Here is a 15,550-nt window from a genome sequence, read left to right on the forward strand (position 1 = left end):
CCTTCGCTAGGCAGAGGTGGGCGGGGCAGGAAGGGGAGGGGGCGGGGCCTCTTCCACCCACCTCCCCGCCCCTCCGACTGGCTGCGAGAGTGAATTTCTTCTTTCTGAAACGGGTTTTCTCTGTGTGTTTGTGTGTGTGTGTGTGTGTGTGTGTGTGTTGTGAGCCGGGGGGGGTCTTCCTAGCCCTTCCCGGAGGCCACTGACAGAACCAGGTCTTGGGTCTTCCGTTAGGAAAGAGCCGGAAGGGGCCTTGGAGGTCATCTAGTCCAGCCCCCTCCTGGCGCCGGAGACCCTGGCAGAAACACGACGTTGGAAGGGGTCTGGGAGGTCATCTAGTCCAGCCCCCCTGCTGAAGCAGGAGACCCTTGCAGAAGCACAAAGTCGGAAGGGACCTTGGAGGTCATCTAGTCCCACCCCTTCCTCAAGCTGGAGACCCTGGTAGAAGCACAAAGTCGGAAGGGGTCTGGGAGGTCATCTAGTCCAGCCCCCTCCTCGCGCCGGAGACCCTGGCAGAAGCACAAAGTTGGAAGGGTTCTGGGAGGTCATCTAGTCCAGCCCCCTCCTCGCGCCGGAGACCCTGGCAGAAACACAAAGTCGGAAGGGGTCTGGGAAGTCATCTAGTCCAGCCCCCCTGCTGAAGCAGGAGACCCTTGCAGAAGCACAAAGTCGGAAGGGACCTTGGAGGTCATCTAGTCCAGCCCCCCTGCTCGAGCAGGAGACCCTTACCAAATAGGAGCGTAGGAAGGCACCTTGGAGGTCATCCAGTCCCACCCCTTCCTCGAGCTGGAGACCCTGACAGAATCACAGAGTGACAGAGCCGGAAGGGACCTCGGAGGTCATCTAGCCCAACCCCCTCCTCAAGCAGCATACCCTTATGGCATCGCAGAATAAAGAATAGAAAGGGACGTGGGAGATCATCTAGTCTAGTCCGTCCCCCTCCTCGAGCAGGCGACTCTTATAGAATCACAAGAGCTGGAAGGGACCCTGGAGGTCATCTAGCCCAGCCCCCTGCTTCTTCGAGCCGGAGACCCTGACGGAATCGCAGAAGGGCAGAGCTGGAAGGGACGCTGGAGGTCATCTAGTCGAGCCAGAGTTGGAAGGGCGGGGCAGGAACGTTTGGCGTTGATTCTTTCCGACGACGACACAAGCAGTTCCAGCCGGCAAAGCTGACACGCGTCAGATCGAGATTTCACACGAACACGCACGCACGCACACACACCCGTAAGTCTGTCGCGCTGTAGATAAGAAGGGAGAAAGCGGAAGGAGTTCAAAATGTTGGCTGTTTCCTTCGAGATCACGTGTTTGCCTTGCTCTCCTTTCAGGAGACCCGCATCCGCGACTCTGCTAGAGCCCAAAGACCCCCATTCACAAGTGACGCTTCCTCCCGCGGTCTCCTAACTCCGGGTCAACCCTCCCTCTCTTTTCCTTCCTTCCTCCCTCCCTCCTCTTCCTCTTCCTTCCTTCCACTGTCTGTCTTTTCTTTCCTCCGTGCCTTCCTGCCACCTTCCTTTCCTTCTTCCTCCCTTCCTGCCCTCCTTCCTTCTCCCTTCCTCTTTTCCTCCCTTCCTCCCTATCTTTCCTTCTTTCCTCTCTCCCTCCCACCTTCCTCTCTTCCTTCTTTCCACTGTCTCACCTTTCTCTCGTCCGTTCCTTCTTCCTTCCCTGTCCTTCCCTCTCTCTCTCCCTTCCTTCCTTCCTTCCTCCCTGCCTCCCTCCCTCTTTTCCTCCCTTCCTTCCTCTCTGCCTTCCTCTCTCTCTTTCCTTCCTCCCTTCCCTCCCTCCCTTCCTCTCTTTCTTCTTTCCTTCTTTCCACTGTCTCGCCTTTCTTTCCTCCACTCCTTCCTCCTTCTTTTCGTTTTTCCTCCCTCCTTCCTGCCCTCCTTCCTTCCCTCCCCTCCCTCTTTCTTTTTTTCCTTCCTTCCCTTCCTTCCTCTTTCTTTCATCTACCATCTAATCTATCATTTCTATCTACCAACCTTTCCTTCCTTCCTTCCTCTGTCCCCTTCCTTCCTTCCGCTCTCCCCCTTTCTTTTTCCTCCCTTTCCTTCCTCCATCCCTTCTTTCCTTCTTTCCTTCCTTCCTTACCTCCTTCCTTTTTTCTCTATCTATCTATCTATCTATCTATCTATCTATCTATCTATCTATATATCTATCTACCTATCCCTCCCTATCTATCTATCTATCTATCTATCTATCTATCTATCTATCTATCTATCTATCTATCTGTCTATCTATCTATCTATCTGTATCTGTCTGTCTGTCTGTCTGTCTGTCTGTCTCTCTCTCTCTCTCTCTCTCTATCTATCATCTATCTATCTTCTCTGACCATCCATTCATCCATCCATCCATCCATCCATCCATCCATCCATCCATCCATCCATCCATCCATCCATCTATTCATCCATCCATCTAGATGACCTCCGAGGTCCCTTCCAACTCCGTGATTCTGTCAGGGTCTCTTGCTCGCGCAGGCGGTTGGGCTAGATGACCTCCCAGGCCCCTTCCCGCTCTGTTCCCATGGAAAGGCTGCTGGGGGGAGGCGGGGGAGGGGGAGGGGCGCCCTGCAAAGCGGCCGGCCGAGAGCAGAGGAAGCGAGCCTGGCTTTTGCCCGGGGGGGGGCGTGGGAGGAGGGAGAAGGGGGGGAGGCGACCCAGCCCGGAGCGGCCCTTGGGCGCCCCGCCTCTTTCCTGGGCCTGGGGGGGGGGCGGGAGAGGGGGGGGCTCGTGGTGAGTCGTTCTTCTTTTCCATCACGTGATTTCCAGGCAGCGCCGCCGGCGGGAGACTTTCGCTTTCCTCCGCTCTTTGGCTCTCCCCTTACACGGAGCGACAGAGCTGGAAGGGACCTCGGAGGTCATCCAGTCCAACCCCCTGCTCAAGGAGGAGACCCTGACAGAATCCTAGAAGGAGAGTTGGAAGGGTCCCTGGAGGTCATCTAGCCCGACCCCCTGGCTCGAGCAGGAGACCCTTAGAAAGCAGTAGAGTCACAGAGCTGGAAGGGGCCTCGGAGGTCATCTAGCCCGACCCCCTGGCTCGAGCAGGAGACCCTTACAAAATAAAAGAGCTGGAAGGGACCTCGGAGGTCCTCTAGCTCAACCCTCTGCTCGAGCAGGAGACCCTTAGAAAACAGTAGAGTTACAGAGCTGGAAGGGGCCTTGGAGGTCATCCAGTCCAACCCCCTGGCTCGAGGAGGAGACCCTTCCGTAATCCCAGATTCACAGATCCTCCGCGTTTCTTCATCGCGCACAGCAGCCGCTTAGGGCTGTGTCCCCTCCTCCCCACAAAGCCCCCCTTTCCCTCCCCCAAAGGCCCCCTCCCCGCCTCCAGCAGCCTTTCAATTGGAACAGAGCTGAAAGGCCCCTCGGAGTGCCCCTGTCCTTCTGTGACTCTCTAAGGGTCCCTTGCTCGGGCAGGGGGTTGGACTAGATGACCTCCGAGATCCCTTCCAGCTCTGTCCTTCTGCGATTCTGTCAGGGTCTCCTGCTGGAGCAGGGGGTTGGACTACATGACCTCCGAGGTCCCTTCCAGCTCTTTTATTCCGTAAGGCTCTCCTGCTGGAGCAGCGGATTGGACTAGATGACCTCCAAGGTCCCTTCCAGCCCTTTTATTCCATAAGGGTCTCCTGCTCGAGCAAGGGGTTGGGCTGGATGACCTCCGAGGTCCCTTCCAGCCCTTTTATTCCGTCAGGGTCTCCTGCTCGAGCAGGGGGTTGGGCTAGATGACCCCCGAGGTCCCTTTCAACTCGGTCCTTCTGTGCTTCGGTAACCGTCTCCTGCTTGAGCAGCGGGTTGGACTGGATGATCTCCAGGTTCCCTTCCAGCTCTTTTCTGATGGAAGACCAAGACCTGGTTGGTGAAGCTGGCCTGGAAACAGTGTCTGTGTGTGTGTCTGTGTGTGTGTGTGTGTGAAATGGTCGTTCGACCCCAAATGGGGTCCCGACCCACAGGTTGAGAACCACTTTGCTAGAGCAAGGGGTTGGACTAGATGACCTCCTTGGTCCCTTTCAACTCTGTCCTGTGATTCTGTAAGGGTCTCCTATTTGAGCAAGGGGTTAGACTGGATGACCTCCGAGGTCCCTTCCAGCTCTTTTATTCCGTAAGGGTCTCCTGCCTGAGCAAGGGGTTGGACTAGATGACCTCCTTGGTCCCTTCCTGCTCTTTTCTTCCGTAAGGGTCTCTTGCTTGAGCAGCGGGTTGGACTGGATGACCTCCAAGGTCCCTTCCTGCTCTTTTATTCTGTAAGGGTCTCCTGCTTGAGCAGCGGGTTGGACTGGATGACCTCCAGATTCCCTTCCAGCTCTTTTCTGATGGAAGACCAAGACTTGGTTGGTGAAGCTGGCTTGGAAACAGTGTCTCTGTGTGTGTGTGTGTGTGTGTGTGTGTGTGTGTGTGTGTGTGTGTGTGTATCTCAGTGGCCCCAAATCCATCCATCAGTCCCTGAGCTTGCGGGAACAAAGGCCGGAATTACGCCTTGAATGGACCCACCGAATAAACATCTCTTTTCCATGGCAGGAAAAATCGGCTTTTTTCTTTGGAAAATCCTGGCTGGGGAGGGGGGGGGCGACTTCCCGGCTGGCCTTTCTTGGCTGACCTCAAATGCCCCCCCCCTCTCTTTTTTGTTCCTTGTGGCCTTTGCAATCCTTGCCCAGCCTCCACCCTCCGTCCCTCGGGATATCTTTCCCATCTGGGATCCATCCTGCAAGGCTCAGCAGCCCCCCCAGCCCCCCCAGCCCCCCAATTCCTTCCCCAGCCCGGCTGGACTCTTCCCAGGAGCCCCGAGGCCCCCATAGCCCCCACCCCAGAGATAAGGGGGGGGTCTCTGCCTCCCCCTCTCCGTGCATCAGCCTGTCCGTTCTTCTCTCCGACCAATCCGGCCTCTGTCATTCCCAGCGACTTGGAGGGAATCCAGGGGAAATGGCGGTCTCGGGTGGGACCCTTGGAGGGCATCTAGTCCAACCCCCTGCTGGAGCAGGTAGACCCTAACCTTAACTTTCCTCCTCCACAAGAGTGGAAGGGACGATTGAAAAGGAGGCGGGGGGGGAGAGAGGACCAGATGGATCAGCCCCAAGCGGGGGGGGGGGCAGTAAAGAAGGGGGGGTGCAGCTTCTTTTAAGACCCTCCCCCTCCAATTCCTGTTTTGCTTCCTCTGGGGGTGGAGAGCTGGTGGCTATAATAACCAAGCGAGAGGCCTCTCCTTCGGCTGATTTATTTTTTTTTCTCTCTCTCTCTTTTGATCCATCACATTCCTCTCGGCTCTTTTGGGCCGAGCCCCGTTGTCTGGAAATGGCTGGAAACATCCAAGGTAAAGTCTGGGTCCCTGGGGGGGGCGGTGTGGGGGGGGGATGAGCTGGGGGGGTGGGAGCTGCTGTCCTGGGTGTCCTGCTGTCTTGCGAGGGCGCACGCAGGGATGCACGACCGATGGCGCCTTTGACGCCTCCCTCGGGCTCAGCCTGGTGATCTCCTCCGATAGATGGACGGATGGATGGATGACAGATAAATCGTAGAAATTACACATGATACATAGAGATAGGTAGATGATAGATAGATAGATAGATAGATAGATAGATAGATAGATAGATAGATAGATAGATATATTAGCTGATGGAGATAGATATAGAAGATAGAGATGATAGCTAGAGATAGATGTAGAAGATAGATAGAGAGAGAGAAAGACAGACAGACAGACAGAGATAAATTAGGTGGTAGAGATAGATATTGACGATAGATAGATGATAGATAGATAGATAGATAGATAGATAGATAGATAGATAGATAGATAGATAGATAGATATAGATAGATAGATAGCTGATAGAGATAGATATAGAAGATAGAGATGATAGCTAGAAATAGATGTAGAAGATAGATAGATAGATAGATAGATAGATAGATAGATAGATAGATAGACAGAGACAGACAGAGATAAATTAGGTGGTAGAGATAGATGTTGACGATATAGATAGATAGATAGATAGATAGATAGATAGATAGATAGATAGATAGATAGATAGATGATAGATAGATAGATGATAGATAGATAAGATAAGATATAAATTAGGTGATAGAGTTAGAGATAGATATAGAAGATAGATAGATAGATAGATAGATAGATAGATAGATAAATAGATAGATGGATGGATGGATATAAATTAGCTGATAGAGAGATATAGATAGATAGATAGATAGATAGATAGATAGATAGATAGATAGATAGATAGATAGATAGATAGATAGATAGATAGTGATAGAGAGAGATATAGAAGATAGAGATAAATTAGATGATAGTTAGAGATAGATATAGTAGATAGACAGAAAGACAGATATAAATTAGGATAGAGATAGATAGATAGATAGATGCATAGATATAAAATGTGATAGAAAAAGCTTTTGACCAATTGAATTGGCAATTTATGTTAAGATTAATTGAGAAAATGAATTTTGGAGAAAAATTTTTACAGCTCTTGGTGTTATTTATCAAAAACAAACGGCACAACTTATAGTTAATGGGGGTTTGTCAGATGTGTTTACAATAGAGAAGGGGACTAGACAGGGTTGTCCATTGTCACCGTTGCTGTTTGTTTTAACTTTGGAAATATTGCTGATTAAAATTCGAGAATCACAGCAAATAAAAGGAATAGAAGTTAATAAAAAAGAATATAAATTAAGGGCCTTCGCAGATGACTTGGTGGTTACCTTATCCCAACCTACTTATTCTGTAATAGAGCTACTACAATTGATACATCAATATGGACAGGTTTCGGGTTTTAAAATTAATAATAATAAAACTAAAATATTGCCCAAAAATATGACTAATCTGGATAAGCAGATTTTGGTTAACCTGACAGATTTTGAGGTTGTTAATAAGGTAAAATACTTGGGGGTTATTTTATCTGTTTCTAATGCAAAATTGTATAAAAATAATTATGAAAGGTTGTGGGTCAATATACAAAGAGATTTGAAAAATTGGGAGAAGTTGCAATTATCTCTTTTGGGAAGAATTGCGGCGATTAAAATGAATGTTTTGCCAAAGTTTCTTTTTTTATTTCAAATGATACCTATTTTAAAGAATGAGGTTAATTTAGATGAATGGCAGAAAGGTATTAATAAATTTATCTGGGCAGGGAAAAAACCAAGAGTAAAACTTAAAATTATACAAGATATTTGTGAGAGAGGTGGACTCAAGGTACCGAATTTGAAATTGTATTATGAGGCTGTGGTTTTAACATTAATAAGTGATTGGGTTAATTTAACAAACGTAGAAATACTCCTCTTGGAGGGTTGGGATTTACTTTTTGGATGGCATGCCTATTTAATTTTTAATAAAAAGGTCGATAGGGTCTTTAAATCTCACATTATAAGGATTTCTTTACTTCGGGTTTGGAGGAAATATTATAGAAGTGATTTTAAAATTCCATTATGGGCTATACCATGGCATGCGATAGAAGGGATAAGGAGAGGAGTTAAGATGGATAGTGTTTCTTACGCACAATTACTTAGATGGGATGGTAAAAATTGGCAGTTAAAATCTTTGGAAGATTTAACACAAGAAAATATTATTTACTCATGGTTCCAGTATAGACAAATAGTGGATAGGTGGAAGATAGATCGTAATGTGGGTTTGCTTAGAGAAGATGAGAATTTGTTAAAACAAATAAAAGATCAAAGACGAACTCATATTAAGAGAATTTATGGGGTGTTAGTAGAATTGGATTCAGAAGCAGAATTAGTCAAAGAATGTATGATTAAATGAGCACAAAACTTTGGTGAACCAGTTCTACTAGATACCTGGGAAATTATTTGGGTGAGGACTGTCAAATTTACACAAGCCCAAAATTTAAGGGAGAATTTTTATAAAATGTTTTATAGATGGCACCTTGATCCACAAAAAATGTCTCGTATGTATCCTGACTTACAGCCTAAATGTTGGAGATGTGGATGTTTGGATGCTACTTATTATCACATTTGGTGGTTATGTAAAAATATAAAAGCTTTTTGGATTAAGATATGGTGGAATATTCAAAGAATTTTTAGAAGGAGGGTAAAATTTACCCCACAATTGTTTTTGTTAGGTATTGTTACTGATTGTGATACTAAAGAGACTACATTGATGTTAAATTTAATTACAGCGCAAGGTTGTTAGTAGGGCAATGTTGGAAGAAGGAATCTTTGCCTACTTTGCAAGAGTGGTTTTTTAAAGTTTCTTATTTGGCGGAAATGGCAAAGATTTCGGCTTTCTTGAAGGATCAATCGCAAGAGAAGTATTTTGTGGTATGGAAAAAATGGATAGACTTCATACAATACAAGTTGGATATAAAAAAATATTATCTAGTTTTTCAATAACTCATATTTAAAATTTATAATATTTTATAGATCTTATTTTTTTATTTTATTTTTTTTATCTTTTTTCTTTTTTCCTATTTTTTTTCTTTTTAAGTTTTTTTTTGTATTTATGTTTTTTTATATATATATATATTATTGTTAAGTATCTTATAATCTGTTTAATTAATGTATTTAGATTTATTCATGGTTTATATCTTTTTTTAAGATTTTTTGAAGAAATTTCAATTAAGCCTATATTCAGCTCTGGGAAGGTCGGGGGAGGGAATGGGAGGGTTGGGGAGGTTTCGGGAAGGGTTGTATTGTTTTGTAAAATTTAAAAACTTTCAATAAAAAAAAATGTGATAAGATCGGTATAAATCATAGATATAGATCAGTGGTTCTCAACCTTTTTAATGCCGCAACCCCCAACTGGTCGTAAGCTGAGGACTACCCAACTGGTGCAGCACCATTTGCAGACTGGGACTTTTGGCAGCTCAGCCTGGACCATTCCTATTGGCTTTGGAAAGCCAATAGAATTAGACCCTATTCAAGAGAGTCTCTTCTATTGGCTTTCCAAAGCCAATAGAATAAAAGGGAGTAGCACAGCTAAGGAAAAGGGGGAAAAATGGCGTTGTTTGGCGATCCCCGTGAAATGGTCGTTCGACCCCAAATGGGGTCGCGACCCACAGGTTGAGTGGTATAGATAGATAGACAGACAGACCGACCGACAGACAGACAGAGATAAATTAGGTGATAGTTAGAGATAGATACAGAAGACAGAGCATAAGGATTTATTGCCAGTTTAAGCTCTCTACAAAAATCTGACCTATTAATGGTCAGGGGGAAATGACGGGGAGATGAAGACAGCTGAATGTCGATTTCTCATGAGCGTGCAGGGACTCACGGCTTATAACCTGTTTGACGCCTCCCTTGGCACCAGCCTGGTTGTCTCCCCCCAACGCTGCTGACCGGTTCCCTTCTTCTCTCCCCTCCCCCCCACTTTGGGTCATAGGGTCCGAACGGAGGATCGTCCTGGTGGGCAAAACCGGCAACGGGAAGAGCGCGACGGGTAACACCATCCTCGGAAGCCGCATCTTCGAATCGAAGATGGCTTTCGGTTCCGTCACCAAGTGTTGCCAAAAGGAGGAGACGCAGGTGAACGGTCGGAAGGTGGTGGTGGTCGACACGCCCGGTTTCCTCGACACTGGGCGTTCCAAGGCCGAAACGGCGGCCGAAGTGAAGAACTGCGTGAAGTTTTGCACCCCGGGCCCTCACGTCATCCTGCAGGTGATCCGCCCGGGCCGTTTCACTAAGGAGGAGGAGGAGGTGGCTCAGATGATCAAGGAGATCTTCACCCTCAACGCCAAGAAATACATGATCCTCCTGTTCACCCGGAAGGAGGATCTGGAAGGGGAGGCGCTCGACCAGTTCATCTCCAAGGGGAACTGCGCCCTGAAGGAGCAGGTGTACCTGTGCGGGAAACGCTACCTGGCTTTCAACAACAAGGCCGAAGGGGCGGAGCGAGAGGCGCAGGTGGCCCAGCTGATGGAGATGATTGACAAGCTGGTGAAGGAGAACCAGGACGCTCCTTGTTACACGGAGGAGATGCTGGAGGCCGACAAGAAGACGTTGAAGAAGAGAGTGGACCTTTTCCGATTGTGTCCTATCCTCTAAGGAACGCCGGGAAAAAATCTCCACGAGGGCAATTCTGGAAAGGGTCCCTGCTCTGCTACTCCCTCCCTCCCTCCCTCCCTCCCTCCTTCTTTCCTTCCTTCCTTCCTTCCTTCCTCCCTCTCTCCCTCCCTCCTTCCTTCCTTTCTCCCTTCCATCCTTCCTTCCTTTCTGCTTCCTTCCTTCCTTTCTTTCTCCCTTCCTCTCCCTTTCTTTTTTCTCCCGTCCTCTTCTTCCTCTCCTTCCTTCTTTCCGCTGTCTCTCCTTTCCTTCCTCCATCCCTTCCTTCCTTCTTTCCTATCTATCTATCTATCTATCTATCTATCTATCTATCTATCTATCTCTACCTACCTGTCTAATCTATTATTTCCATCTACCAACCAACCCTTCCTTCCTTCCTTCCTTCCTTCCTTCCTTCCTTCCTTCCTTCCTTCCTTCCTTCCTTCCTTCCTTCCTTCCTTTTCTTTCTTTCTCTTTCTTTCTTCCTCTTTCCTTTCTTCTTTCTTTCTTTCTTTCTTTCTTTCTTTCTTTCTTTCTTTCTTTCTCTTTTTTCTCTCTCTCTCTCTCTCTCTCTTTCTTTCTTTCTTTCTTTCTTTCTTTTTCTTTCACTTTCTTTCTCTTTCCTTCTTTCTCTTTCTTTCTTTCTTTCTTTCTTTCTTTCTTTCTTTCTTTCTTTCTTTTCTTTCTTTTTCCTGTCTGTCTATCTATCTATCTATCTATCTATCTATCTATCTATCTATCTATCCATCTATCCTGTTTCTCCAACATGCCCCTTCCTCTTGTAAAATATACTTGACCAGAGGGCGTCATCACTCGAAAAACCACGGAGCCCCTTTGAGTGGGGTATTCAGCAGCCATCAATCAACCGATTGACCAGGTGTCAGAAGGCATATATCTCTAGGGTCCCTTATCCTTCCTCCCCCCTCCTCCATTTCTTTCCCTCTGCCTTTCCTCCTGACCCGAATCTCACTCTCTTCCTGGGGCTTGCCCTACTCCAAGGGGGGGGTGGAGGGGGGAGTGTTTGAGGGTTATTGCCTTGATTTCCTCCATCTGTGTAACCCTTTGCTTTCCTGCGTTCTCCTTCTGTGAACTTCATCAGCGAGCAAAGGGAGGGGAAGAAAGGAAGGCAACCTCCGGCAACCCATTTATCTCCGGGCTCCCAGGAGAAGGAGAAGGGGCGACGAGAGCGCCAACACATCGCAGCCACAACCGGAGACGGCCTGGTGTTCTCTCCCCTTTCCCCACGAGGAACGGAGCACCCGGGGATTGGGCCGTGTGAACTGACCGGATGAACGATTGGGGTGGGTTTTTTGCTTGGGACACTTTCTACCTATCAATCCGAGAGGGGAAACCCTCGGATCCTGGCTTTTGGGCTTGCTAGCAACGTCTCCTAATAAAAGTTCCTTTTGGAAGAAACGGTTTCCATGAGTTCTGCTTTCTCGGGATGACGTCTTGAAGTGGGCCCTGACACTAGGTCTCAGTGAAAATGTAATACACAGGCAACGGGCAATTCAAACAAGTGATTGACTGGGGGGCGTCATCCTCCTCCTCCTCCTCCTCCTACCCACAAACCTCACTCCCTTCTAGCACTGTTGATGTTCCCTAGTTGGGTCATGAAATGTCTACAAGAAAAGTTCAGACAACACCGAGGTCTCCCCAGTCTTTCCTCTTCCTCCTCCTCCTCCCCCTCCCCCTCCTCCTCCCCCTCCTCCTCCTCCTCCTCCTCCTCCTCCTCCTCCTCCTCCATAAACTCCATTCCCTTCTACAGTACAACTGATGATGTTTCCTAGTTGGGTCACGAAAACGTCGGCAAGAAAATAACCAAGTTCAGACAACACCAAGAACGCCCCAGTCCTTCCTCCTCCTTCTCCTCCACTCTGCAAAGCTCACTCCCTTCTAGCACTGATGACGTTCCCCGGTTGGGTCACGAAACGTCTGCAACAAAACTAACATCTGAGGGGCTTCCACAGAGAAGGGGGGGTCCACCTCCTCCCCAAAGCCCCCGAAGGCAGGAGAAGAAGCAGCGGAGGGGAACTTCTGAGGGAGAGAAGCAGCCTGGAACTATGGAGAAACTTCCCGACAGGGAGGACAATTAAACCGGTGGAACTGCCTGCCACTAGAAGTTGTGGGTGCTCCATCACTGGAGGTTTTATGAGAAGAGACTGGATGGCCACTTGTCTGAAATGGTGTAGGGGTTCCTGCCTGAAGAGGGGGTTGGACTAGAAGACCTCCAAGGTCCCTTCCCACTTTGTTGGTCTGTCTGCCTGTCTATCTATCTATCTATCTATCTATCTATCTATCTATCTATCATCTCATTTTGACTATCTATCCATTTGTCATCTATCTATCTATCAGCTATCATTTATCTATCTATCATCTCTATCTCATCTATCATTTGTCTGACTATCCATTTGTCATCTGTCTGTGTCTGTCTGTCTGCCTGTCTATATCTATCTATCATTTCTATCTCTCCATTTGTCATCTCTCTCTCTATCTGTCATCTCTATCTCATCTATCATTTGTCTGACTATCTATCCATTTGTCATCTGTCTGTCTGTCTGTCTGTCTGTCTGTCTGTCTGTCTCTCTCTCTCTCTCTCTCTCTCTCTCTCTCTCCTGTCTGAAATGGCATTGAGTCTCCTGTTTGAACAAAGGCCTGCACCAGACGACCTCCGACGTCCCTTCCAATTCTGGGATGCTGTCAGGGTCACCTACTCCAGCAGGGGGGTTGGGCTAGATGACCTCCGAGGCCCCTTCCCGCTCTCTTCCAATGGAAAGGCTGCTGGGGGGAGGCGGGGGAGGGAGAGGGGCGCCCTGCAAAGCAGCCGGCCGAGAGCAGAGGAAGCGAGCCTGGCTTTTGCCCGGGGGGAGGGGGCGCGGAGGGGAGGGGAGAAGGGGGGGGAGGCGACCCAGCCCGGAGCGGCCCTTGGGCGATGAATCAACGCGGAGAAGAAAATAGCCCGTTTCCTATGGATGGCTGGGGGGGGAAGGGGAGGGGGCCGCTCTGGGCCTTTGTTCCTTTCGATCACGTGATTTCCAGGCAGCGCCGCCGCCGGGAGACTTTCGCTTTCCTCCGCTGTTTGGATCTCCCCTTACACGGAGTGACAGAGCTGGACGGGACCTCGGAGGTCATCCAGTCCAACTCCCTGCGCAAGCAGGAGAGCCGTCCAGAATCACAGAGCTGGAAGGCACCTCGGAGGTCATCTAGTCCAGCCCCTTGGCTGACGCAGGAGACCCCTTAGGGAATGGTAGAATCGCTGAGCTGGAAGGGGCCTCTCGAGGTCTTCTAGTCCAGCCCCCTACTCAAGCCGCATGACCTCCGAGCTCCCTTCCAACTCTTGTGATTCTACGACTCTGCCGGGGTCTCCTCCTCGAGGGGGGGGGTTGGACTAGAAAATCTCTGAGGTCCCTTCCAGCTCAAGTCATTCTGTGATTCTGTTAGGGTCTCCTCCATGAGGGGTGGCGGGGAGGGAAGGGTGGGATTAGATGACCTCCGAGGTCCCTTCTAACTCTGGGATTCTGTCAGGGTCTCCTGGTTTGAGCAGCGGGTTGGACTGGATGACCTCCGAGGTCCCTTCCAGCTCTGCGTTTCTGTCAGGGTCTCCTGCTTGATGAGAGGGTCGGACTAGATGACCTCCAAGGTCCCCTCCGACTCTGACCTTCCGCGATTCTGTAAGGGGGCAGGACTAGAAGACCTCCAGGGTCCCTTCCAGCTCTTTTCTGAGGGAAGACCACAACCTGGTTGGTCAAGCTGGCTGGGAAATGGGGTGTGTGGGTGTGTGTGTGTGTGTGTCCATGGCCCTGAAAAGCACAAAGAACAAAGGCCGGAATTTGTCCTCTCCTCCGAAATTGCGCCAACCCGGAAGCCTCCTCCAGCCGGCTTTGCTTTCAGAGGCCTGGAATGGACCCAGCCAAAGAAACATTTGTTATCCTTGGCAGGAAAAATCAGCTTTTTTCTTTGGAAAATCCCGGCTGGGGGGGGGGGCGACTTCCCGGCTGGTCTTTCTTGGCTGACCTCAATGCCCCCCCCTTTTTTTTGTTCTTAGTTGCCTTTGCAATCCCTGTCCAGCCTCGACCATCCGTCTGTCGGGATATCTTTCCATCTTGGATCCATCCTGCAAGGCTCAGCAGCCCCCCCCAGCCCCCCCAATTCCTTCCCCAGCCCGGCTGGGCTCTTCCCAGGAGCCCCAAGGCCCCCATAGCCCCCACCCCAGAGTTAAGGGGGGGTCTCTGCCTCCCCCTCTCTGTGCATCAGCCTGTCCGTTCTTCTCTCGGACAAATCCAGCCTCTGCGATTCCCAGCGACTTGGAGGGATAGAGAGGAATAACAGACTTGGGTGGGACCTTGGAGAGCATCTAGTCCAACCCCCTGCTCGAGCAGGAGACTCTTCCAGAATCGTAGAAAAACCGAGGTGGAAGGGACCTTGGAGGTCATCCACTCCTGCTCAGGCAGGAGATTCTTACAGAATCAGAAAATGAGGGGAATAACAGACTTGGGTGGGACCTTGGAGAGTATCTAGTCCAACCCCCTGATCGAGCAGGAGACTCTTCCAGAATCGTAGAATAACCGAGGTGGAAGGGACCTCGGAGGTCATCCAGTCTAACCCTCTGCTCAGGCAGGAGATTCTTACAGAATCATCAAATGAGGGGAATAACAGACTTGGGTGGGACCTTGGAGGGCATCTAGTCCAACCCCCTGCTCGAGCAGGAGACTCTTCCAGAATCGTAGAATAACCGAGGTGGAAGGGACCATGGAGGTCATCCAGTCTAACCCTCTGCTCAGGCAGGAGATTCTTACAGAATCAGAAAATGAGGGGAATAACAGACTTGGGTGGGACCATAGAGGGCATCTAGTCCAACCCCCTGCTCGAGCAGGAGACCCTAACCACCTCCTCCTCCTCCTCTTCTTCTTCTTCTTCTTCTTCTTCTTCTTCTTCTTCTTCTTCTTCTTCTTCTTCTTCTTCTTCTTCTTCTTCTTCCTCCTCCTCCTCCTCCCCCTCCTCCTCCTCCTCCTCTCCGCAAATCATTACAGAATCAGAAAATGAGCTGGAAGGGACCCTTGGAGATCATCTAGTCCAGGGCTTTTCAACCGGTGGTCCGCGTACCAGCAGTGGTACTTTCGCACCTGGCCGGTGGTACGCGACCCCCCCCAGCCAAGTGTAGTGGGGGAGGGACCTGCTAAAGCGGCGCAGCACAGACCTAGAGATCAGCTGGAGCTGCAGAGCTTGGCAGAAGCCTCAGGCTCGGCACACATGGCGACGTGGTAACTGGAGCTTCCGGAGCGCTCAGAAAAGGAGGAGGAGGAAGGCAGAGAGAAGTGATAAAAGGGGCAGGTTTCGGCGGGAGATAAAACGCGATAAGAGGCTTTTCTTAGCAAAGCAGTGAGGAGTGACGGAGCGAGCGGCCTGTTTTCGGGGGAAGAGTGAGCGGCCTGTTGATGGAACAAGGGCGAGTGAGTGAGCGGCCTGTTTGAGGAGGAAGGATGAGCGAGCGAGTGGCCTGTTTTTAGGGAAGGATGAGCGAGCGGCCTGTTTTCGGAGGAAGGGTGAGTGAGAGTGAGCGAATGGC

General features: G+C 49.5%; 1 protein-coding gene across 1 annotated transcript; it reads left to right on the top strand.

Annotated features, from left to right (window-relative positions):
- Positions 1 to 5,154: 5,154 nt before the first annotated feature.
- Positions 5,155 to 10,113, top strand: LOC120311955 (GTPase IMAP family member 9-like). The gene is made up of 2 exons (XM_039352080.1): positions 5,155 to 5,298; positions 9,326 to 10,113. The coding sequence occupies exons 1-2, from the start codon at positions 5,280 to 5,282 to the stop codon at positions 9,985 to 9,987; spliced, it is 681 nt and encodes a 226-aa protein (XP_039208014.1). The 5' UTR covers positions 5,155 to 5,279; the 3' UTR covers positions 9,988 to 10,113.
- Positions 10,114 to 15,550: the final 5,437 nt, after the last annotated feature.

This window comes from Crotalus tigris, unplaced genomic scaffold (genome assembly GCF_016545835.1).
Source record: "Crotalus tigris isolate CLP2741 ecotype Arizona unplaced genomic scaffold, ASM1654583v1 scf7180000018403.257466, whole genome shotgun sequence".
Taxonomy (NCBI): Eukaryota; Metazoa; Chordata; class Lepidosauria; order Squamata; family Viperidae; genus Crotalus; species Crotalus tigris.